This window comes from Desmodus rotundus, chromosome 6, assembly GCF_022682495.2.
Source record: "Desmodus rotundus isolate HL8 chromosome 6, HLdesRot8A.1, whole genome shotgun sequence".
Lineage (NCBI taxonomy): Eukaryota > Metazoa > Chordata > Mammalia > Chiroptera > Phyllostomidae > Desmodus > Desmodus rotundus.
Genome location: NC_071392.1, coordinates 117,635,388 through 117,659,679, shown reverse-complemented (window position 1 = coordinate 117,659,679; position 24,292 = coordinate 117,635,388). Strand labels below are relative to the sequence as shown.

General features: G+C 44.3%; 1 protein-coding gene across 5 annotated transcripts in view; it reads right to left on the bottom strand.

Annotated features, from left to right (window-relative positions):
- ATRN (attractin) overlaps positions 1-9,604 on the bottom strand; it is a 158,896-nt gene extending 149,292 nt beyond the window's left edge. For 2 of the 5 annotated variants that reach the window (XM_045194786.3, XM_045194784.3), the window contains exon 1: positions 9,113-9,604. In XM_045194786.3, the coding sequence (XP_045050721.2) occupies positions 9,113-9,489 (377 nt within the window). In that variant the 5' untranslated portion in view covers positions 9,490-9,604. The remainder of the gene's footprint in view (positions 1-9,112) is intronic. The other 3 variants (XM_024559427.4, XM_053926924.2, XM_045194785.3) reach the window with 2 other exon arrangements.
- Positions 9,605-24,292: the final 14,688 nt, after the last annotated feature.

Genomic DNA, 24,292 nt, shown 5'->3' with positions numbered 1-24,292 from the left:
CCATGGCAAATTTAACCATGGCTAAAATTAACTTCTGCAAGTGAAAGACAGAATTCTAGATGAGTAAACATGTAAATAAACAGCCGGAGTTAAAGTTCACTCCCAATGTAACTTGAAAAAACAGAAAACTTAAAGAATTAAAAAGTGAAAGGACAAAAATCAAAGCAGGGCCTCGGTGCTAAAAGAAAAGTAGTTAAAGGGATATGACATCCATAAAACAAGGAGAAGGAACAAAAGCAAGGCAAATATAAGAAAGCCACCCTAAGGAGAAAACATGAGAAAAAGTCTAATAATATAGGGCTAGTTTGAAAGGATAGGGTAAAAAGCAAGAACGGAAAGAAGTAACAAAATAAAGGCTTAGATTAGGATATAATACAGGGATGAGTGTCGCTTTTGCCACAATGCCTTTGGGAAATCACAGAAAATGGCGAAGAATATAAGTGGAAAACAAATTTCATAATAGGTTAGTGGCTGATACATTTTCAGATACAATTATTTTGAAAAGCACAACTATAGTTTCATTTCCGTTTTAGAAACAAGACTTTATGAAAGAGAAAAACCAGTATAACTTCATACTGTTCAACCACAGTTCCAGGTAAATACTTCTTACATTAAATTCTTAAGATAAAGACAACCTACAAATTTATTAAATCAGTTAGTCGTATTTAGAAAAAAACTGTTGAGATCATAAACATACTCTGCTTTTCTTTTATATATTTCTCTGTGTCCTTACCATAGTAAATAAAAAAATATTTGCCTATCTTAGGAACCTTTTACAGAGGTAAAGTTTAAATGTCAGATACCTGCTTTCAAATATATCATGACTTTTGCAATTAAGACATTCATGCTCAATTTTTCTTTTTACTCAATAACCATATTTTTACCTTTTCAAATAAGTAAATTCTATCTTCAAGGAGTCAGCCAAAAACATTAAATGTCTATTATGTAAGTATTCTATATAAAGTTAAGTTTGTACCCAATATAGCATAAATTCACTCAATAAACACATAGTTGTTTGCTTCTTCCCATAATCCTCTCCCTTCCCCCATTACAAAATCAAGGGACGAATAACTGCAATTCAATGACTCGGCTCTACACTCAACACTGGACAGTGCCCACTGTAGTAACCTTAAAGAGCCAGTACCACGCATTCCACCTAGCGGGTCCCTCACAACTCTGTGTAATGACTGAGTGAATTCCTGATAAACTGGGCACCCGCACTTCATTACTTGATACAATATTATCCAGACCATTGCCAATTTTCATCACCAACATTTAGTATTCACCAAATGGCAGGCTCTAAGAATATACAGCGATGTTACTGTTCTCACTTGCTCAGCACGGGCCCACTTTCTAGTAACATTACATGTGTTTTCCTTTCTCCTTCTTGGTCCCGCTTTCTCAGTTCATGCCATCTAATGGAGCTGGACCTCATCCCCCACCCCAGAACAGTTCTCAGCTCGGGAGGATGCTAAGCCAGTTCAATTTAGCTTCTGGAGGCACTACATGAAGAGAGCCTTCCTGAGAGTGAGGCTAGTAAAGAACAGAGCAAAATACCACATGGAGGGATGGACACCAACTGGTCCCCTGGATCCAGTCATGCATGAAGCCAACAATATCCTCTCGATTTTTCTGTCACAAAAACCAGTAACTCTCTCCCATCTTTTTATCTTAAGCTTGTATGATGAGTTGGGTGTCTGTCACTAAAAGAATTTTGATAGAAATCATATCCAATACAACTTACAAATAAGAGTAAATGAGTACTCAAATGTGAAACTGGCTAAACAGGGCTGGGGTATAGGGCAGTAAGAACAGTCTCATCTCCGGCTGGCAGCTGGCAATCCCGGTTAAGCAGAAACAAAGAAATAAGCTAAAACTATTGCCTATGGTAACTTGGGGTTCAGATCATATGCCCATCAACAGTGGAACACTGGGAGACTTTGCTGAAAAATATCAGGAGTGTAGACCATGCTATCAGTGCCAAGAGCGTAAGGCCCACACTCCTTGGTATGGAATAAAAGACTTTCATGATCTGGCCCTACATCCTTCTGTATGTTAGGAATTATTCCATATTGTGAAGGACAGAAAATCTAATACTAACTGGCATAAGAAATGTAATACCACCCTGGCTGGTGTGGCTCAGTGGATTGAGCACCAGCCTGTGAATCGAAAGGTGACTGGTTCAATTCCCAGTCAGGGCACATGCCTGGGTTGCAGGCCAGGTCCCCAGTTAGGGGCATGTGAGAGGCAACCAATCAATGTATCTCTTGCATGTTTCTCTCCCTCTCTTTCTTACTCCCTTCCCTTCTCTCTAAAAGTAAATAAATAAAACTTAAAAGAAAGAAAGAAAGAAATGTAGTACCTCACAAAACTGAAAAGTACAACAGCTTCAGGCAAGGTTTGATCCAGAGATTCAGAAAGTGATCAGGTCTCCAGCTCCATTTCTCTGCCACCCTACCCCCTCTAGGAGCTGCTCTGACCCCAGGTGGGCTTCTGCTACAACAGCAATGCTACAAGCTATAACAGTTCTAGGTCTTATACCCTCACTACACAGAACGCAGATGACAAAGCATCTGCTTCATAAACGCCCACAGAGGACGGAGGCCTCCAGCAAGTTCTGAGATTCACTCTGACTGAGTCAACTTAGATCACATGCCTACTTCAAACCAATCACTGCAGCCAGAGACTGGAATGACCTGATGACTTCGCCTAGGTCAAGGATGCGTCCTGAAGCTGGAGGTTGTTAGGAAGGGCAGAGGGAAGGCCATTATCACCTTCCAATGCATCCCTCACAAGTTACCCTCTAACAACCACCTACACGCAATGCTCTAAGTGTTGTGGTTTAAATTGTGAATCCCAAGAAGATATTGTGAAGTCCTAACCCCCAGTACCTGTGAACAGACTTTATGTGGAAACAGGGTCTTTGCAGATGTACTCAAGTCAAGATGTACTCAAGTTATACATCCAACATGACTGGCGTCCTTATAAGAAAAGAAGAGTCACATGGGGAGAGTGTCATGTAAGATTGAAATAATGGAGGCAGAGACTGAAACGATGCACCTACGAGCCAAGGAATGCCCAGAATTGCTGGCAATTTCAAAAACTAAAAGAAAGGCAAGGAACTGACTCTCCCTCAGAGTCCTCGGAGAGAGTATGGCCCCTCCAACACCTTCATTTCAGACTTCGGACCTCTAGAACTGAGAGATTACATTTCTGCTGTTTTAAGCCCCCCAGTGTGTGGCACTTTGTCACAAAAAACGTAGGAAACTAATACACGGAGTGAGTGTGACAGTCCGTGGTTCTGTGTCTCTGCACAATGGAAAGCCCTTCTCCTGCACTGTCGTGACCCCCTGTTCACAGCAGACTTCTCAGATCTGCCAAAATGTTCTCCTCTCTGTGACGCTTTCCACTGGAGCCCTCAAAAGGTTAGTCTCTCCACCTTGTATTAATCCAGCACCACATATTGCCTTTATTTTTATTAGTAAATTCTAATTGCCTGCGCACACAGCTGTCTTCTCAGAATTATGAGCTCTGCAATGGGAAAGCAGGGCCTGATTCTTACTCACCTTCATATCCTCAAGGTATGCACTGTACCTAATACATAATAATCATTCATTCAGAAGCGCTCTATGAGTTGAATGGGTTGATAACTCATCTCGAAAGAAGATAATAGGTATGATTTGGGGAATTTGCTATTACAGATTATAGAGAATTAAAGATGGGGTAGAAGGGAAGGGGTAGAATCTAGGTAAGTAAGAGAAGAACATGGAGGCAGGGAGGAGGAATGGTGATGAATTTAGCAAATATGCGGAAAAACTTTAAGGCAGAAGGATTTGGTTAGGAAAATAGAATGTGCATAAGGCAGAGGGAGCCTTCAGCTGACAGTCATGTTACAGGTAGTAAGAGGAGGAAAAAAAGGTGTCTGAGCAAGATAGTGACACATGTTTTCAGGGGACTGTATGACAAAGTGTAGAATGGACTCTGGAGGTGAAAGATACCAGTCAGGGTGCAACAGAGGCAGGTTGGCAATGAGGTAAAGGACCAGGTACAATAGAATGGCAGCAGGAGAAATGGAGAGAAACGAATTTCTAAGCCTTTAGAAAACAGAGACTGAACAGAAAGAGCAATGGGCCACTCCTAATTTTGACCTTTGGTTATCTCAAATCAGATCTGCCACTGAAATAAGGAAGTGCAAAAGGCTATTTTTCAAAGCAGTTAAGAAGCTTGGTCTTAGACGTGGCTCATTCTGATGTGACAGTGTAACAGCCCAGTAAAGAAGCCCAGCAAAGAGTAGAAAATAAGACAATGAAATTTAGGAGAAACAGGACAAAAGACATGTAGCAGTCATATAGGCAAAAACGACCTTTTACTTTTTGGCAGTTTTATAACTGTATTTGAGAGTCAGCAGTTAGTTCTCAATCACATTAACTATTTGTAGATTTTTGAAAGTGGCAACAGGTACACAGGTAACTGACGTTTAGAGCGTGTTTGGTGAATCTTCACCCTCATTACATTTTCTAGACTTCCTTATTCCTGTGGCCCAAACAGCTCAGTTGGGCCTGATGTCCATGTGTACATCTAAAGTTCCCATCTCCTTCACGGCACATTTCTGGATCTCTTTGAGTGCCAGAAGAGCATGCTTCCTGAAACCCACTCCATGGATGCCCTTGTTGATCGTGTATTTTCTGGTCACTACCTCGTTAATGGCAGAACAGCCCTTCCTCTCAGCACCCTTCTTTGCAAGAGTCACTCTGCCGGGCCGATGTTGGAAATGAAGCTCAAAGTGTCCCTCAGAGGACTTAGGTCAGCCCTTCCAAAAAACATTCATAACGGTGACTGTACTCAGACAAAATGAGAGGCCAAATGGTACAATGGAAAGCATGGATTTGGGAATTAGACAAGGCCTGCGGTCAAGCCACAACTGTTTACAGGCTGTGTGACCTTGAGCAAGTAATTCAACATCTCCCAGGTTCAGTTTACCCACCTATGCAATAGGAATACCTTCACTCTAACGATTAAAAGGGGTAATTCCTAAAAGGCACTCGACACAACACCTGGTAAAATTGGAATAAATGCTGGGAAAATGGTGGCAGCTGTTGCTATAACTACTACTACTGGTACTGCGCATGCTGGGCACAAAACGGATGCTCTGGAAATGCTTGCTTCTTATCTTTTTCTTCTGTAGAAGCCAACTCGACATCATGGGTAACTATAAAGCCCCAATTCAATAAGTTATTCTATTCTATTCTCCCGAAAGTTTTGTATAACAGAAACATAAAAGAATTAAATACATATTAATTTCATAAAGGGTTTAATATCTTTATTCTCTAACTTGATGGGATATATTTATCCTCCAAAGAAAAATTTCAATGGTGATGTCACAAGTTGAAAAAAAAATCACGGAATTATTAAGAGTCACATAAAAACGAATGAAAGTGTTAGTGGTTAGAAATCATCCACCAAAGATTCCATTGTTATTTTTATTACAATGGCACCATTAACTCTGTCCTCTGCAATTAATCATTTTTGTAGTATCTACCATTTGGGGAAAAAACAAGTGATTTTCTAACTACAACCACACGAAAATCCAAATTATATACAACACCCTCAGAGTTATCCTGGAAATCAAATGGCACAACGTGTATGAAAATGCCTGACAGGTCCCTGCGCAGAGTATGCGCTCGTTGATAACCTCAGTGAAATCTAATCCTCTTATTAGCCTACGTTCCTTTTAATAAAAGAGGCCTTATAACAGCAATTATGACACAGGATTTATGGAACTAAAATGCAATAAAAAACACACTGACTTGACGCCAGTCCAAACCAGAAAGGTGTTCATTTTAATGTCTCTGTTTAATAACAAGGTTTGTATGATACATACCACTATAATCAAAATCAGCATTTCACTCTTCCCCTTCAAAAACTCCTTCAGCTAAAATGTTTTATTATTATTTTTTAATCCTTACCCAAGGTCATTTTTTCTTTGCTTTTAGAAAGAGAGGAAGGGAGAGAGGGAGAGAGAGAAACATCAATGTGCTAGAGTAGCATCGACCGGTTGCCTCCCATACATGTCTGGACCATGGATTGCACGTATCCAAACGGGAGATCAAATGGGCAACCCAGATTATGTGCCCTGACCGGGTATTGAACCCACAACCTTTCTGTTCCAGGATGACGCTCCAACCAACTGAGCCACACTGGCCAGAGCTAAAAGTTTAATTCAAGTTTTTTTAAAAAGTCAGAGACATAAGTTCTTCCTTTTCATTTTTTAAAACGCAAATTCCAGAAGCCTATAAAATATGATGGAATTATCAGAAATAGAGTCAAAGGAAAGGACAAGGGCACCAGCTCAAAGCAGCTCAAATAGTATCCTCAAAAACCGGGGGAGCTCCTTCACGCAAATGTGACACCGTCTGAAACAACCGGTGTCAGGGCTGCCTCTTCCCATGAGGAGTGATTCTTCTCCAATCCTCCGAACCCTCTGTGTGAACACTCACACCTGCTCTCGCTCCCTGGCAATCTCCTTCATGTACAGCTAACACCAGTGCTGACACCTGTCCTGCCGGGTGGATACCCTGAAGGCACCCCCGACTCAGTGTGTGCAAAATTAAACATCTCCGGTCCACTCCTTCTGTGTCCCTGGGTGTCTTAATGATACCGCTGTCGTCTCAGTCACCCAAGACAGAACCTAGTTTTCTTTCCCTCACTATCCCCCCCTCTTCCCAAAAGCAAACCAGTGTCAAAAACAGATGTGTCACTTACCTCTACAATACCACGTAGGACCTATCCTATATCCTATCTCAAGTTCTCATTACTGCTGTCCTGACCCACATCAACAGTTCCAACCTAGCTGCCCACCATCTCTCATGCTTTAAGTGAATCCACCCACTCTGAATATTCCAGACAGACTGATCTTGCTATGCATGCCCCTCCCCACTCTATGGTCCCTCACTACCTACCAAGGCATGGCAGATTTTCGGAACTTGGAAGAACTTTCCTCCGACCCGACCATCCATTCACTTGATCTTGGAAGCTCCTCAAATTCAAAACACTCTAGCCTAAACTTCAAGGCCATTCCTGCTCTGGCTCCAATCTAAAAAGCCTGTAATGTCGTGCAAATAAGAGGAACTGTGCCAATCCACTGCTCACAGGCTAAAAGTCAAAAGTTTCAACCCATCCAAGAGGGATCCATGTGGCTTGGCCCCTGCCTATCTCTCTGGTCTTGCCATGCTCCCATTTGCTCTCTCTGCCTCAGCAGCCTGGCCTTCCAGCCAGCCTGCTACAATCCCTCTCACCCCAAGCCTCTGTATATGCTGGCCCCTTCGCCTCTCACCCCTCAGATCTCAACTCAAAAGTCACTTACTCAGTCACTAACCTTACCACACCAAACTAAGCCAAGTGCTCCGTACCCTGCTCTTCACTTCCTTGTCCTTAAACAAAATCATACTAAGTTAATTATTGGATGTCTTACCCCCAAGCTAGAATGTAAGCTCCACAAAAGCAGGTCTGTGTCTGTCTTGTATCTCACAACTTAAACCAGAAGAGCCCTCAACAAATGTGTAGATTATATTCATTCATAAGTCAGAGCACCCAAGTTTCAAGGCCAGCCCACAACACACTGGTGGCGAAATCACTTGGTTCCTTCATAACAATAAAGAGCTCATCTCCTCCACATTCTCTGAGTCCCCTTCAAAATCTGACAATACATGAGTCTATAATTCTACCATTGCAAACTTCTCTCTCACAACTCTTCTATAAACCCTCGCGCCAGCAAAATACTTTCCTTTCTGGTCTCCACCCTTATGTTTGCATCCTTCTTTCCATCTGGAATTTTTTTCCCAGCTGCACACATCCAAGTCCTACTGAGTCTCAAATGCTCAAATCGAATGTCACCTCCTCCTCAAAGTTTTCCTTGCATTCTTTAGCTAGTCACAACCTCTCCACCCCTGAATTCCCGCAGGTTCTCCCATGCCTCATTCAGGTCTCAGATGAAATACACTTTAAATGAGAGATTTCTCCTGAAATTACCCACCAGTTATCATTCTCTATCAGACAATCCTGTTTTCCTTTCTTGAAAGCATAGAGCATTACCTGAAATTATCTTGTTAATATCTTTGTTACATTTTTATGTGTTAATTCCCTGTCTCCCGACTAGAATGTCAGATCCATGAACACAGGGACCTTGTCTCTCTTTTTCTTTGTATTTCCTCACTCCTCCACATCTGAGATCAAAAGTATTCAGTAAATATCTGCCAAAGGCAGACAATTAGGGTTATTTGTATATATATCTTTCTCTTGCTATACTCCAAATTCCTTGTGGACTAGGCCAAAGTCTAGCTAATCTATTTGTGCATATAATCGGAAATCCTTGCACAACTAAAGCAAATAATAGATAACTACTAATTAATTAATGAGTGATCTCTCCAAGAGGTACTGCCCTGAACCAGGCCAACTCAGAATTCGGTATTCCCCAGAAATCAGGGCAAACAGGAACCTCCTTCTATGCCCTCTCCACGACAAACCTGTTCCAATCTGCGGCCTCCAGAGAGCTTCAAAGGGCTAGTTCCCTCACTTTCCTTTAGCCAACAACCATTGATTCTTCTAATATCTCACTATCTTACTCTTTCCTTTCTATCTCCAGCCAACAAATCACTGCCAACACCCTGTTTTTTTTCAGACTACCCCACCTATCCAATCAGCAGGGGAACTCATGAGGCCCTGGGGAACAAGGGAATATTAAAACGAAGTGTTTAAGTAAGACTGGCTCTCTTTTTCACCTTTTCTTTCACACTTCGTTTATCCAAAAGAGGCCCAGTTTCATAGACTGGCTTCGATACACTTTGGGACCCTAAGCTTTCTTCCCTTGTAGCCAGCCGCACCTAAACCCCTTTGGGGTACCCCAACTCTTGCCTCGAACCTTTTCATCTTCCAGTGCAGGAAGAACCCAGGCCACAGACGAAGACCTCCCCGTAAGCAAACGGTCCTCAAACACCGTGGGGCCCCACCTCCCCACTTTCTGTCTGGCATCCGCCTCTGGCCTGAAGCTGTATCCAGCACCCCTTGACCCCAACCTCTGGCTGGGTCCGGCCTTCCAACACCACCTTGCACTCACCTGAAGCGGCCCCCGCAGTGCTGGCACTGCTCGCCCACCCAGCCGGTGGGGCAGACGCACTGGCCGGTGCCAGGGTTGCAGCGGCCGCCGTTGACACAGGGCCGGTCACATTCCTTGGCCTCGGCTACGGCTGAGCCCGACACCACCGCCGCCGCCGCCGCGGCCTCGGCAGTCCAGGGAAGCAGCAGCAAAGGAGGGAGCAGCAGCAACAGCAGCTGCGGGAGGCGCAGCCCGAGCCCCAGTCCTGGCCTCCCAGCCCCAGGGACGTCCCAGTCCCGGAGCCGCTCGCCGTTCCTGCCCGAGGGCCCTGTCGTCGCCGCCGCTGTCCTCCTCCTCAGCTTCGCCTCAGTCGCCGCCGCCGCCCCCGCCGCCACCATCTTCCCGGGGCTGAGACCGAGCCCCACGAACACATACACACACAGCGCACGGCCGGCTCCTCTTCGCCTGGCCGTGCGAGGCGGGGCCGGGCAGACGGTGGCTCGGGCGGTCAATCCTCGGGGCGGAGCCAGAGCTGCGCTGCAGGCGGGACCAAAGCGTGCGATCGTGCGTGGCGGGGGGGGCGGGGACGGGCCGCTGGCGTCGGGCACCCGGGATCCTGAAGTCGGATCTCTCTGATGCAGCTTCTGGGCTTCCGAGAGCCTCCCTCCCCGCCCCCCAACTCCGCCCTCCAGGTTCCCAGTACCTAGGCCCCCTGGCGGGCTAGTTTTTGCTCTTCGCCCAGCAAGGCGGTGACGGTGACGGGGCAGCGGTCCTAAAGCTCGCCCTTCCCGATGGCTGCGTGGGAGCCGATCGCTCTGCTAGCGAAGCGGGTCGCGTAGAGCGCTCCCCTCCAGTGCACGCTGGCGCCCGTCACCGCTCTGCCCCAACTTTAGCGGCCGGGTAAAAAAGGCCAAGGAGACTGCGTCGTGGTGTGGTGCTAGGTGCTGCATTCCAGCCTCTGCTTTCTCCTCTGTAAAATAGGGATAACGAGGTAACGCGAATGTTAAGAACCCAGCGTTTAAACTGCTCAGGAAATGCTTAATAGGCTAATGAATACACACACACAGCCGAGCCTCCCTGGATTCAGGCTAATCCAGTAGCAGATCAGACGCCCCCACACACGTTTAATTCCGTGGAGGAAGTTTGGGGTTATCTTGTTCCCCACTATTTGCCCTCCAGTCATCTCTGATGATGGGGCAGGATAAAATTAGGGATTAGATCACCCTCAGCCCTCCCAAGTCTGCCTGTAGAGCCCTTCTTGTCAGGTAGTTTATTATGTCGGTGGTCCCCAATAAAACATGCTTATAACCTTGTGTAGTCCTTGGCCCTGGATCTGGACTGGCCCTGTATCTCGACTTAACCAACAGAAGAACGTGGCAGAAGTGACAATGTGCCAGTTCCAGATCTGAGATTTAGGAGCATCTGGCAATCTTGATTTTGAGCTGTTGATAATCCTGAGCTGATCCCCCACTTCTATCTTGCTGTGGAGAGACCACATGCAGAGATGACATAGAGAAAAGTAGGGGCCCAGTTATCACCAAAAACTTAGGTCAGACACAGGAACCTGGTGGACCCATCCCAGCTGAGCAGCCAGTCATTGAGGGCAGAAGACAACTAAGTTGTTCCAGCCAGCTGGGCTGTTCCTCATAACCTAGAACAGAGACAAGTCTTTCCTCCTGTGCCCTACCCACAATCCTGAGAAATGATAAAATGGCAGCTGTTTTCAAGCCACTGTGTTTTAGAGAGGTTTGTGTCTCAGCAATAGGTAACTAGAGTACCGTCTGGCATAAGTCTTGTGCTGTGGAAATATTCTTAGAACTTCCAGTCAAGATGATGGCTCGCCTCTTCGCACAACCACATCAAAACTACAACTAAAACATAGAAAAACCATCACTCAGAACTGTCAAAAATCGAGTGAATAAATAACAACTAGGGAATTAAAGACACCACACCCATCCAAACTGGTAGGAGGGGCTCAGACATGGAACAGGCTGGTCCCTCAGCCACGTGTGGTGGATAAAAATTTGGGAGGGCTATTTCAAGAGCAAGGAGTCCCAGCCCCACACCAGGACCCCCAGCCCAGGGTTCCAGTGCCAGAAAGATAAGTCCCCACAACTTCTGCTGCAAAAACCAGCGGGGTTTGAATGGATGGAAGAAACTGCTAGAGCCCCAAGAAATTCCTCTTAATGAACCCACACATGGACTCACCTACTCAGATTCACTCCCTGTGAGCTCCAGCGCAGGGGTAGCAGCTAGAAAGGCACCAGTGGCATACAGGGAGAGACGGGAGTATCTGGCATCAAGGTGAGCAAAGGCAGTGTTCCCTTTTCTAAACCTCTCCCAACAGAGCTAGCAAGTTGGTGCCATGTCTCAGACTCCATCAACCTGGCTAATACTGTTTGACCCACCTTGGAGATCCCCAGAGACTCTGCCCCACCCAATTTATGAGCCCACCCAAGCTGCTTTTCCACATGAATGGCTGGTGTTGGCTCATACATCAGAACTTCCTAAATCCTCTCAAACAAGCAACAGCAGGCTTCAATGAGCCTCACACCCTGCACTAGCAGCAGCCAGCCTAAATTCACAGCTCAATTTCAACTGGAAATCTTAAGCCCAGTGTAAGTAGCAGCCATCTCAGGTTGCTTTATAGCTCAGGCAGGTGGCCCTGGGCAAAATGCAGGATGGGGCCTACCTTGGCCTGAACCCCAGGGCCAGCACACCCAATGGACAGCTACAGACCATGCTGGAGCACCACCGCCCTACCCCTACATAGCCATTCCTCCATGGAGGGTGGAGGTTGGTGGTCAGTGGTCTGGGAGGAACAACTGGGGAGTGAGACAGACTGCAACAGCCAGTCCTTGCAGCTGACTGGCCTGGGTAAAACCCTTCCATTGATCTGCTAACAGCAACCAGGGCTCAACTACAAGAGGAGGATGTACTCAGCCCACACGAAGGGTGCATCTAGAGTACCAAGCTTGGGTGATAGGGGAGGCTGTGCCACTGGACCCTAGAGGACACTTACTACATTAGGCCACACTACCAAGGCACAGAATCAAGGAGCACTACCTAGTATATAGAAATAAATACAGGGAGGCTGCACAAACAAGGAGACAAAGAAACATGGACCAAATGAAAGGACAGATCAAAACTCTAGAAAAAGAGCTAAAGGAAATGGAGATAAGCAATCTATGGGAGGCAGAGTTTAAAACACTGGTTATAAAGATGCTCAAGGAACTCAGTGAGGACCTCAACAGCATAAAAAAGAAATGATACACTAATTGAAATACAGAACAATTTACAGGGAAACAACAGTAGAGTGGATGAAGCCAAGAATCAAATCAATGATATGGAACATAAGGGAGCAAAAAACAACCAATCAGAATGACAAGAAGAAAAAAGAATCCAAAAAAAATGAGGATAGTATAACCAGCCTCTGGGACAACTTCAAGAGTTCCACAATTCATATCATAGGGGTGCCAGAAGGAGAAGAGAAAGAGCAAGAAATGGGAAATCTGTTTGAAAATATAATTAAGGAAAAATTCCCTAATTTGGTGAAGGAAATAGACATTCAAGTCCAGGAAGCACAGAGAGTCCCAAACAAGATGAATGCAAAGAGGCCCACTCCAAGACACATCATAATTAAAATGCTAAAGATTAAAGATAAAGAGAGAATCTTAAAAGCAGGAAGAGAAAAGCAGTTAGTTACCTATAGGGGAGTTCCCATAAGACTGTCAGCTGATTTCTCAAAATAAACTTTGCAGGCTAGAGGGGACTGGCAAGAAGTATTCAAAGTGATGAAAAGCAGGGAGCTACAACCTAGATTACTCTATCAGGCAAAGCTATCATTTAGAATGGAAGGGCAGATAAAGTGCTTCCCAGACAAGAAAAAAACTAAAGGAATTCATCATCACTAAGACATTATTATATGAAATGTTAAAGGGAATTATTTAAGAAGAAGATCAAAAATATGAACAATAAAATAGCAAAAGATACAAATCTGTCAACAATTGAATCTAAAAAACAAAGTAAAAAAACAAGAACAGAGACAGGATTGTGGATAAAGAGAGCGTTTTGATGGTTGCCAGATGGGAGGTGGGTGTGGAGGAATGGGTGAAGAGGTAAGGGCATTAAGAGGTACAAATAGTTGCAGAATAGCCATGGGGGTGTAAAGTACAGTATAGGAAATGGAGTAGCCAAATAACTTATACATATGACCCATGGACACGAACAATGGTGGAGAGATTGCCTAGGGAGTGGAGGATGCTGGGTAGAAGGAAGGCAAAAGGGGAAAATCAGAACGAGTGAAAAGCATAATCAATAAAATATAATAAAAAATAAATAGTAGAAATATTCTTATGATATCTGTCTCAGCATCTTATAGTCCCTTTGAAACAAAGAAAGCCCCTCATATACCTGTGGAGCCTCTCAGCTTTACCTTAGAGCAGAGAATTCTAAGATTCTAGGATAAACCCTTATACCACAGGTGGCAAACACAAGGCCCGAGGCCAAATTCGGCACTCCACCTTGTTTTATCCAACCTGGCACCTTGTTTCTACCTGGCGGCAGTGCAGAGCTCCTTGCCCCTAGTTAAGGAGTAGTTACATTTATACAGTCCTAAAATTACATTCAGCCCTTTGAAGGCAACCATGAAGCTGATGTGGCCCCTGGTGAAAATGAGTTTGACACCCCTGCCTTACACTCACACCCAAATCTAACCTTCCTCACTCTGCATCCCCTTTAAGCCTGGTAAAGCTGAACTACACAACAGCCTCACCCTCAGCTCTCCACTCATAAATCCCTTCTATTTCTACCTTAAACCTATTGTTTGCCTCAGGCCCTACCACTGGCATTCTGGTTTGCAGATTTTTTTTTGCTGCAGTATCCTACATGGGGATGTATGAGACCAGGTAGGACAATAGAAGACCTGGCCCTACCCTCTGGCAAGGCCCCAGTGAGATGGGAGAGACTGACATGGAGTCATGCCCTGGCTTTAGGAGGCACTGCTCCTCCTACTCCTGTTGTCCCGAAGTGGAATCAGGCTTTGCTTTCAGTCCCCACAGCAAAACTGAACCCAGGCTGTGAAGTTTCACATCATTTTACCAAACACTCATGGATAACAGGAAATGGCTTGCACCCACAGAAGAGCAATACAGCTACCCTAGAAGCTTGATGCAGCAAACATTCTCTTGTTCGTTTTCCTTGGCCTTTCAAACATGTTCAGATTATCTTGTCTTTAAAAAACAAACAAAATCTAGTCCTGACTGGTGTGGCTCAGTTGGCTGGGCATTGTTCCACAATCGAAAGGTTGCCAGTTCGATTCCCAGGCAGGGCACAGGTGTGGGTTGCAGGTTTGTTCCCAGTTAGCCCGTGTACAAGAGGGAACTGATTGATATTTCTCCCCCTCTCCCTTTCTCCCTCCCTTCCCCTCTCTTAAAAATAAATAAATAAAATCTTTTTAAAAATCTTACCTTGACCTGTGAAGGGAAATATCCCTATCTTCTTTCTCCTTTATCGTTGTTGTCAAAGAGTTTCATACAGTTTCTACTTCTGTGTGCTGTATGAAAGATGGTGGTAAATTCTTTTACACTCCTTCCATGGAAAGATAGGGACTCATTCCCTCCCTCTACCCCCTCCATTCTGTGAATCTGGACCGGTTTTAGTGTTGGTTGAACCAATAAACTGGTGGAAGTGATGTGCTGGGACTTCTGAGTCGAGGTCATACGAACTTTTGCAGCTTCCTCTTGAATGCCCTGGAACACTTGCTCTAGGGAAATCCAGCTGCCAGAAAAGAAGTCCAGCTACTCTCTCTGAGACTGCTATACTATGAGGAAGCCAACCCCCAGCTGTTCAGCCCCCTGACGATTTGAGTCTTCCCAGTTGAGGCCCCAGATACTTGTGAAGCAGAGGGGTGTCTTCTCTGCTAAACCCACCCCAAATTGCAGATATGAGCAAAATAAATAAGTGAAATTACTCATTTCAGCCCCTAAATTGGGGGATGGTTTGAGACAGCAACAGATTACCAGAATACTCTGTAATTTGCTTCCTGCAAGGACAAGAATAAGTCTTGTGAGGTAAACTTAGATTAAGAATGGTTGTGTAATTATGTATACATATTCAATGTACAACTAGTCATCTACTTATAACACACAGTGATCTCATTGGCCAATTGCTCCTTATTCAAGAAGTCACTGCAGCTCCGGAAGCATTTTTGTTGGACTCCTCATGCTTTATCACCAAGTTTTTGTGGCTGTTCTACCTGAAATCCCACACCATCATCTTCTCTACTTGTCCTTATCAAGGTGGCCACTTCCAGGGTCCAGAAACTTTAATGCCAGTGGCAAAGAATTCCTAGCCTTTGATCTGGAACTGCTCTAAGTCCAGACTCTAAATAACAGTCCTCACCATCTGCACGACCAAGAAGGTTCTCATACACTGCGATGGTTTGAAAGTATCTCTGCTTGTGTGTGTGTGTGTGTGTGTGTTTTATCCAAGAAAAACATTCTCTTTGTTTAGGCCCTTTTCTCTGATTTCTCTGATTTCATGTCATCGTTTTTTATATCGTTGCTTGCTTTGTCTCCAAGTCATAGACATGGATGGATTTTATAATCCTTCACTTTTATTCATGCTCTGTCTTAGGTCAGTTTCCCTAGAAGCAGAGCCTGAACCAGGATTTGAGTGCATAATTTATTGGGAGAGTACTCTCGAGAGAAAGGCAATGAAGATAGCAGGACCAGGCAGGAAAGGAAGCTGAGCAAGGATGGGGCCTTATCTGGAGGTGAGCTTCAGCCTGATCCTATGGAGAGCCCTGGATCATGAATTGTACCGTAGAATTGACCCCGCCTTGAGGCAAGAACAACAGCATTTTGTACACATACCTCATTTAGTAGCCAACGCTCACAGTAGTAAGAAGGATTCAGTACAGGAAATTTGGGAGGGGAACCAGTAGTCTACTATAAAGTGAATATGTACTGAGCAATAGATAGCAAAGATAAATGCTGCCCTGGTCACATCTGGTCAGCTGCCTGACCTTCTCTAAGCATCAGCAGATCTTATACTTTTAGTCTTTGTGGAATGAAGCAATTTCCTGATTGTAGATGAGGATCTCATCTAACAGGTAAGGCACTACATTGCCTGTAAAAATGGCTGGTCCTGAAAGTTTGAAAGAAATGCAACTGGGAGGGTTCTAGGTAGAAATGAAGCTCCATTGGGTAGCAGCTCCCATGTGAAGGATAGGTCAGTTTATAAACATAAGATCCCAACAGTCCTTGGCAGGCTCTGCAGAAAAACATTCGGGGATCCTTGATCTGGGGACACGAGGTTAGTCTCCTAAGTTGTTGGCAGAGCTCCTGCTGGCCTCTATAGACAAGCTCCACAAAACCAGGAAGTGGCCTTCATATCAGCTCACAGGACAATACCCCGGGAAGAGATCACCAGTTTAAAGACAGAGCACTTGGGCCCTGACAGGCGTGGCTCAGCTGCTTAGGTGTCATCCCGCAAAGCGAAAGGTGGAAACCGATCGATGTTTCACTCCCTCTCTTTATCCCTCCCTTCTCCTCCTCTAAAAATAAATAATAAAATGTTTAAAAATAAATAAATACAGAGCCCTTGAAATTTCTAGCAGATGAGCTAGACACATGCCCTTTTCCTCAAATTTCTATAATAGAGAACTCAAAGGTTTTTTCTGTACATAGATAAGACATTATGAAAACAGTAGTAATGTGAAAGGCTACTAGATATGCTAAAGACAGCCATGAATGACTTTAAACTAGAGGTTCTTGAACAAAAAGCCATTCTTTTTGATAAAATATTTCTCAGAGTTGTAGATAATAACCTGTATTAGTTTCCCTGTTACTCCTGTAACAATTTACCGCTAACACGGTGGCACGAAACAACAGATGTTTATTCTCTCGCAGTTCTGGAGGCCAGAAGTCCCAAACCAGGGTGCCAGCAGGGCCACATTTCCCCTGGAGACTCCCCGGGAGAACCCTTCCTTGCCTGTTTCAGCTTCTGGTGGCCATTGGCATTCCATGGCCTCCTAGACTTGTCGCCACATCACTGCAGTCTTTACCTTTGTTATCACATTGCCTTCTCTTCCGTATTGTCTTCTCTTCCGTATTGTCTTCTCCAGTGTGTGTCTCCAATAAGGACATTTGTCATTTCCAAATGTGGTAACACTCACAGGTTCTGGGAATTAGGATGTGGATATATTTTTTGAGGAGCCACTATTCAGCCCACTACATAACCCTACATAGGAAGTCTACTCATTCAATTCACTAATTTATGCAACAAATATTTATTGAGTGGCTACTGTATGCCAGAGACTTATCTAGGCTCTGGGGAAGCAGCAGTAAAAATGAATATGAAAACTGCACTGTTAAATCTATTAGAATGGCTAGTATCAAATACAAACAAACAAACAAAACAGAAAATAAGCCCTGGCTGGTGTGGCTCAGTGGATTGAGTACCAGCCTGAGAATCAAAGGGTCCCTGGTTGGATTCCCAGTCTAGGATACATAGCTGGGTTGCAGACCAGGTCCCCAGTAGGGGGCGCGCAAAAGGCAACCACACGTCGTTTCTCTCCCTCTCTTCTCTCACCCTTCCCCTCTCCAAAAATAAATAAACAAAATCTTCTAAATTTTTTTAAAAACAAAAAATGACAAATGGCAAGAATATGGAACCACTGTACACTGCTAGTGGAATGTAAAGTGGTACAGCCACTATGGAAACCAATTTGGCAGCTCCTCAAAACATTAATAATAGAATTGCCATATGATCCAGCAATACCACTTGCGAGTATATATATCCAAAATAATTGAAAGCAGGATCTGGAAGAGATATTTGTACATCCACGTTCACTGCAATATTATACACAATAGTGGGAGTGACCCAGATGTCTATTGACAGGAATGTATAAACAAAGCGTGGTATATATTCAGACTTAAAAAAGAAAGAAATTCTGACACATGCTACAACATGGATGGACCTTGAGGACCTTACGCTAAGTGAAAGGAGTTGGTCACAAGAAGATAAATAATGTATGATCTACTTATATGAGGTACCTCGACTAGTCAAGTTCATAGAGACAAAGCAGCATGATAGTAGCCAGGGACTGGGGGGAGGAGAAAACGGGCAGTGGTGGCTTCATGGGAATAGAGGTCCAGTTTTGCAAGATGAAAAGTGCTGCAGATCAAGTGTACAACGATACAAATATACTTAACACAACTGAACTGCACTCTTAAAATGGTTAGGATGGTAAATTTTATGTTATTTTTTACCACAGTTAAACATTTTAAAATTATATTTAAAAATCCCTACCCTCAGGCAACAACTAATTAGGTAGACTTTTTTTTTTTTAACTCTCTGCCTAAGTACAACATACATACAGGAAAGTAAAGAGATCACACAGGTACAGCTCGATGAATTTTCATAGTGAACATAGTCATATCACCAGGTCCAGTACCAAGAAAGAGAACATTCCAGAGCCCCTCTCACCCCAGAGCCCCTCTCACCCCCTCCCGGTTACTTCCTCTGCAAGGGAAGCACCCTCCTGGCTTCTTACACTACATGTTCATTTTTACTTTATATAAACGGATCACTACAGTAGGGACTCTTTTTGTGTCTGGCTTCTTTCACTCAGTATTATATTTGTGAGATCTACCCATGTTATATATTGGTGGCCATTCATTTTCATTTCTATATTCCATTTATATATAAATATATATATTATATTATGACAATTTATTTCTCTATCCTACTGCTGATGGGCATTTGGGCAGTTTCAGTTTGAGGCTACTATGAATAAAGATGCTCTTAACAGTCTGAGAATTGGGCACAGCTCTCTTGGTGAACATTCGTACACATTTCTGTGCGGTATATACCAGAGGTATGCTGACAAGCACTAAACAACCAGCTCACTGGGGCAGGGGCCTGGGGGAGCCCTCACGCGTAGCGTTTTTTATTTCTATGGTGAAAATACTCCCACTACGACCTATTTCAACCTACTAACATGATGTCACTGAGTGCAGAAATGGGAAGAAATGCACTCAGTGGGAGAAAAAGCCAGTGGGAACCTGCTCCAGCATTCTGTATGCCTGGAAGGTCTACCAAGAAACAGATGCTAAAACAGAATTAGACACATAAGAGACTTATTAAGGGAATGTCTGTGAAGGATAAAGGGGAAGGAAGCAGAAAAAGGCAGGGAGAGGATTGAGACTGGAATAAAAATTGACGGCTATGAAGAAGAGGGGGAGGAAAGACTGGTTAAGAAGAGTCTCAGACTATAGCATAGCTCCAAGACAGGCTTGCTCAGGCCAATGAGGAGGGTAGGGACCAGAGTTGCCAGTTGGAGTAACCCTTCACGTTGTAGGAATGAGCCTGTGTTAGCACAAAGGTGGTGGCAGAGCCGCAGGGACAGCAGATCATCTGCCAGTCTAGTCCACTGCCCCCAGCAAGAGACCCGAGTGATGCATTTTCACGGCTGCCGCACCAGGCAGTGTGCCTTGTGCCACCTCCCTGGAAATGAGTGGGATGGCTTCTCAGTCGGTGTCCTCTCTGGACGTCTTCCCTTTCACAAGTTAGATGCACACCCCTGGCTTGGCTGACTTGTTTGGGAGCTGGACTGGCAACTTTAGACTGAAAAAGCTCCAGGTTTCTTGAGTAATTCACTGGAAAAGAAGGATGGATTCAGGGAGAAAACACTGGATTTCCTCCTAATTAGGTCAGATAAGTGTCCTAATTATTCAATTTAAAAAAATAGGAGTGGACCATACTATATCCTCCCTCTCTCTCCCTCTCCCTCTGTGTGTGTGTGTGTGTATGCATGTGTGTGTGTTTCCCCTCCATCTCTTTCCACTTGCTTTGGAGGAAGCCAGCCATCATGTAATGAGGACATCCCAGCAGCCTGTGGAGAAGCCCAAGTAGGGAGGAACTGGGGCCTCCCACTAAGAGCCAGCACAAACTTGCCAGATGTGTGAGCCATTTTGAAACTGGATCCTTTAGCCTCAGTCAAGTCCTCGGATGATGGCAGCTCTGGCCAACATCTTAACTGTGACCTCATGAAAGACTTTGAGCCAGAATTGCCTAGTAAAGCTGCCCTTGAATTTCTGACTCACGGAAACTGTGAGGATAATATACTGTTGTTGTAAGTCATTAAATTTGGGGGTAATTTGTCTCACAGCAATAGATAACTAATAAAGACAATAAGAGTTTAGAAGTCCACCTACATGCACCCAAGACCATGACAGAAGATATTATACTGAGACAATACAGCAAGCCCATAGAAAATGCCCATTTCTTCCTTTCCTGCTTTGGCTCATAGAGAAGCCATCCCTTCCTCAAGCTAACTTCCATCAAAGCCTACTGGCCAGAATCGCCACCTCTGTTTCTAGTGCTTGCCCGAAGCCCTGACACAGATGGCTTCAAGTGCTGTGATCGAGGCTTCTGAGGCCTGCGCAGAAGTCCCCATCTCAGGTTGCTGCTGGGCCACTGGCACCGACTCCCATTATCTGAGAAGTCACTGGCAGCCACGCAGCATTCATTACGGCTAAGTGGTTCTGTACTGTGACTAAGGCGGGAGCCCCGCAGTATGTGGGGGATGGTGGCAGGTAACCCTGTGTGCAGAACCAGCTGACGAAAACCCTGGGCTGTGACTAGAGGTGTGGCCCAGATTGCAGTGTTTACCAAGTTAAACCGGCTGAAGCCAGATCAGCATATCAAAAATGGCTCAAGGCACAAGGAGCATTTAGCTATGAACCTCAGCAAGGCAGGGCCAAGAGTATTAATTATGGCCAAGGTTCATTAATTAAGAATAGAAAAAAAGCAAACATGCAGGAAGTTCGTGAATCAGAGTCCTGAGCTTGGGACAGCTTTGATGTTTGTGCCTATTGCCAGTGGTCTCCCCCTCACCTGCAAGGCTGGCATGAAGCCATCAGGCCCCTTCTACCCTGTGCATTTTGAGGGAGGTTATAGCTCATTTTCACGTGGGAAGTTCCCACAGAGTTGCCAGGGCTCAGACTCTGTCTCAATGGCAAGGAAGCTGTGACAATTTGATATTAGTTTAGGTGGCCCCAGAAGAAAGCCCTGAAGCACGGATTCAAGATTAATGTGGGTATTAACCCCAGGAAGCAGGTGGGAAGTGGGGACTTGAGACCTGGAAGGGAAGGAAAGTCAACACACGGTACTTATGAAGCTACTGTGAGCAACTGGAGCTTAATTCCACGGGGGAAATTCTGAGGAATGGTGTAGGACACATGTCTTAGAGGCAAAGGGGCTGGTGTATGCAGGGGTGTTTATACACCAAACCGAGTCAGCCGCTGTTGATGATTACTAGGAAAGCGAGTGTTAGTTACCGTGGGGACCAGTACAGACGTGCGGATACCGGTTGATCAGTCTTTTGCTTACTGGTCATGTAGGTGTTCCCTTCTGGGAATCGTGCGTTCATATCCTTTGACCATTCTTCTGTTATGTTGTTTCACCTTTTCTTATTGATGCGTAGGAGTTACTTATGTGCTCAGATGCTAACTTTTCTTCATTATATCTGTGGAAAATATTTTCCAAATTGGGGCTCATCTTTTCTCTTTCTTTATGGTATAATTCAATCAATTGTTCTTATTTTTAATGTCAGTGAATTTAGCAATCTTTTCTTTATAGTCTGTGCCTTTTGTGTCTTGTTTAAGAAATTCTTCCTACCTTGAGGTAACAAAGATGATAATTTACTAAGCACCTTTGCTTTTTTACAGATAATCTTTAACCATTTATGTAGTGATGCAATATAGGAATTCAATATGTAATTTTTATCATGGAAAACATCAAACATATACCAAAATAGAATAGTACAATGAACCCAACACGCAGCTTCAACAATTATTAACTTATTTCAGTTGACCATTGCTGCATAACGAATCATCCCAACTTCGCAAACTAAAACAGTAGTAAACATTCGTTATCTCACACCATTCCTGTAGGGCAGGATTTCAGGAGTGACTTAACTGTCCCCGGCTCTGTCGTGAGGCTGCAGTCAGCTGCAGCCTTACTTAACTGGGGCTAGAGGATCTGTTCCAAGGTGACTCTCACCTATGGCTGGTAAGAAGTTGGCAGGAGGCATCTGTTTCTTGCCACACGGACCTTTCCATAGAGCTGCTGGAGTGTCCTCACGGCATGGTGGCTAGCTTCCCCCAGAACGAATGATCCAGAAGAGAATGAGGTGGAAGTTTCCATGACTTTTATGATATAGCCTTGGGAGACACACAAGATCATTTTCACCGCTTTGTATTCATTAGAAATAGGTCACCACGTCCCTGTAGTGAGGGAAATTAGGCTCCGCCTTTTGAAGAGAGGAATGTCCAAGTCAGTGAATGTTTTAAAATCAGCACGTAACTCATGGGGAATCTCTTTTCAGCTATGTTTCCATCCATTCTTCCTTACCAAGTGGATTATTTTGAAGAAAATTCCAAAACATCCTGTTATTTCATGTATAAGTACTTCAGTGTGAACTTCTAAAAGATAGGCCCTGAAGAAATTTCATAACCACTATACCGTTATCACACAAAAAGTTAACAATATAACAATCCTTAATATCCTGTCAGCATTTGGACTTCCCTAATTCATTCTCTTTTCCTCTCTCTCTCCCTCTCTCAATCTCTCTCTCTCTCTCTCTCTCTCTCTCTCTCTCTCTCTCTCTCTCTGCCATCTTTACATCTCTGTGCATACCTCCAGAACCTCTCGGGCTCACCTGACTCTTACTTCAGCCATTGATCGTGGCTGCACAGGATCCAGCCAGCTTCACACAAGTGTAGCCTGCCGCCTTCTCGGGGATTCCGTTAAATGCTACAGTGTAAGATACTGTGGAACTCTGATTGGCACCCAGGCATGCACAACCCAGCAGTGTCAGGGACTTAACATTCTCTGAGGCAAACTTTGACCAATAGAGATTGAGACACAATGGACAACTGCTTTTGTTTATGGAGTCCAGGGGCTCAAAGCTTGGGGTGTCCTACTCAAGTACGAGACGTGGTTGTCAGGTAGTTTCATTTACTTGCAGCCACTAAAGGAGATGAGCAATTCACATCCACAGCTTTGTCTTCCCAAAGGGAGGCTTAGCCATTACTTACACATACTCTTTGGTTAATTGATTTCTTCTTTGAAGTTGGCTACACTTATCGGGTTGGGTTCCTGTCAAGCTCATCCTGTTCAAAGATGTGTCTTCAAAATAGTGTGCTACGTTTTAACATTTGCAAGAATGATATGTATGTATTTATTTATTTATTTTGAATCCTTACCTTAGGACATGCTTATTGATTTTAGAGAGAGAGAGATGGAGGTAGAGAGACAGAGAGACAGACAGACAAAGAGACATCCATCAGCTGCCTCCTGTATGCGCCCTGACTGGGGATAGAACTTGCAACTAGGTATGTGCCCTGACTGGGAATCAAAGCTTCAACCTTTTCACTTTACCAGATGATGCTCCAAACAACTGAACCACCCGGCTATGGCAAGAATAGCATTTAGTAAGAACCACCTAGACCTTGGGATCCTTATCCTATCTAATACTTTCCCTTTCATGCCCAGATCAACAGTCCTAAGACACAGTACATGCAGCTTCTCAGAAGGTCTACAGCATTAAGGAATCGCCCCTGGGGGGGTCAACTTGACCATGCTTCCTTGTGTTGGCTTTTCCTGCTTCACTGTTCCACTTACTGTCCTTCAGTCCTGCTCGCTGAGATTACACTCCTCAATAGTCTTAGCTGACAGCTTTTTTTTTTTTTTAAATCAGATTATGCTTTCGGTGGGACCTAGGCCAAGACACAGCAGGTTCCAAACAGCACTACTTTGCATGTGATTGATCTTTTAGGTGTCTCTGATCTATAGGTTCCATGCCCTCCCACTGCTTTTCCCTTGCAATTAATTGGTTATCATAATAAATTATATTGTTTCTTCTGAGGAGCTTAAGACATTCTAGATTTCCCTGTTCTCTCTTGCTATAGTGTTTATCTTGCTATCTGTTCCCTATATTTCCTTAAATGGTAGTCAGATCTAGAATCTTCGTCAGATTGAGCTTTGAATTTTTGGCAGGAATACTTCATGGATGGTATGATATACTTCCCATTGCATCATAGCCGGAGATGCAATGTCTGTTTGTCTCCTTTGTGATTTTAAAGTTGATCAGTAAGTCCAAGGGTAGTCATTCTAATCCATCCATTATCA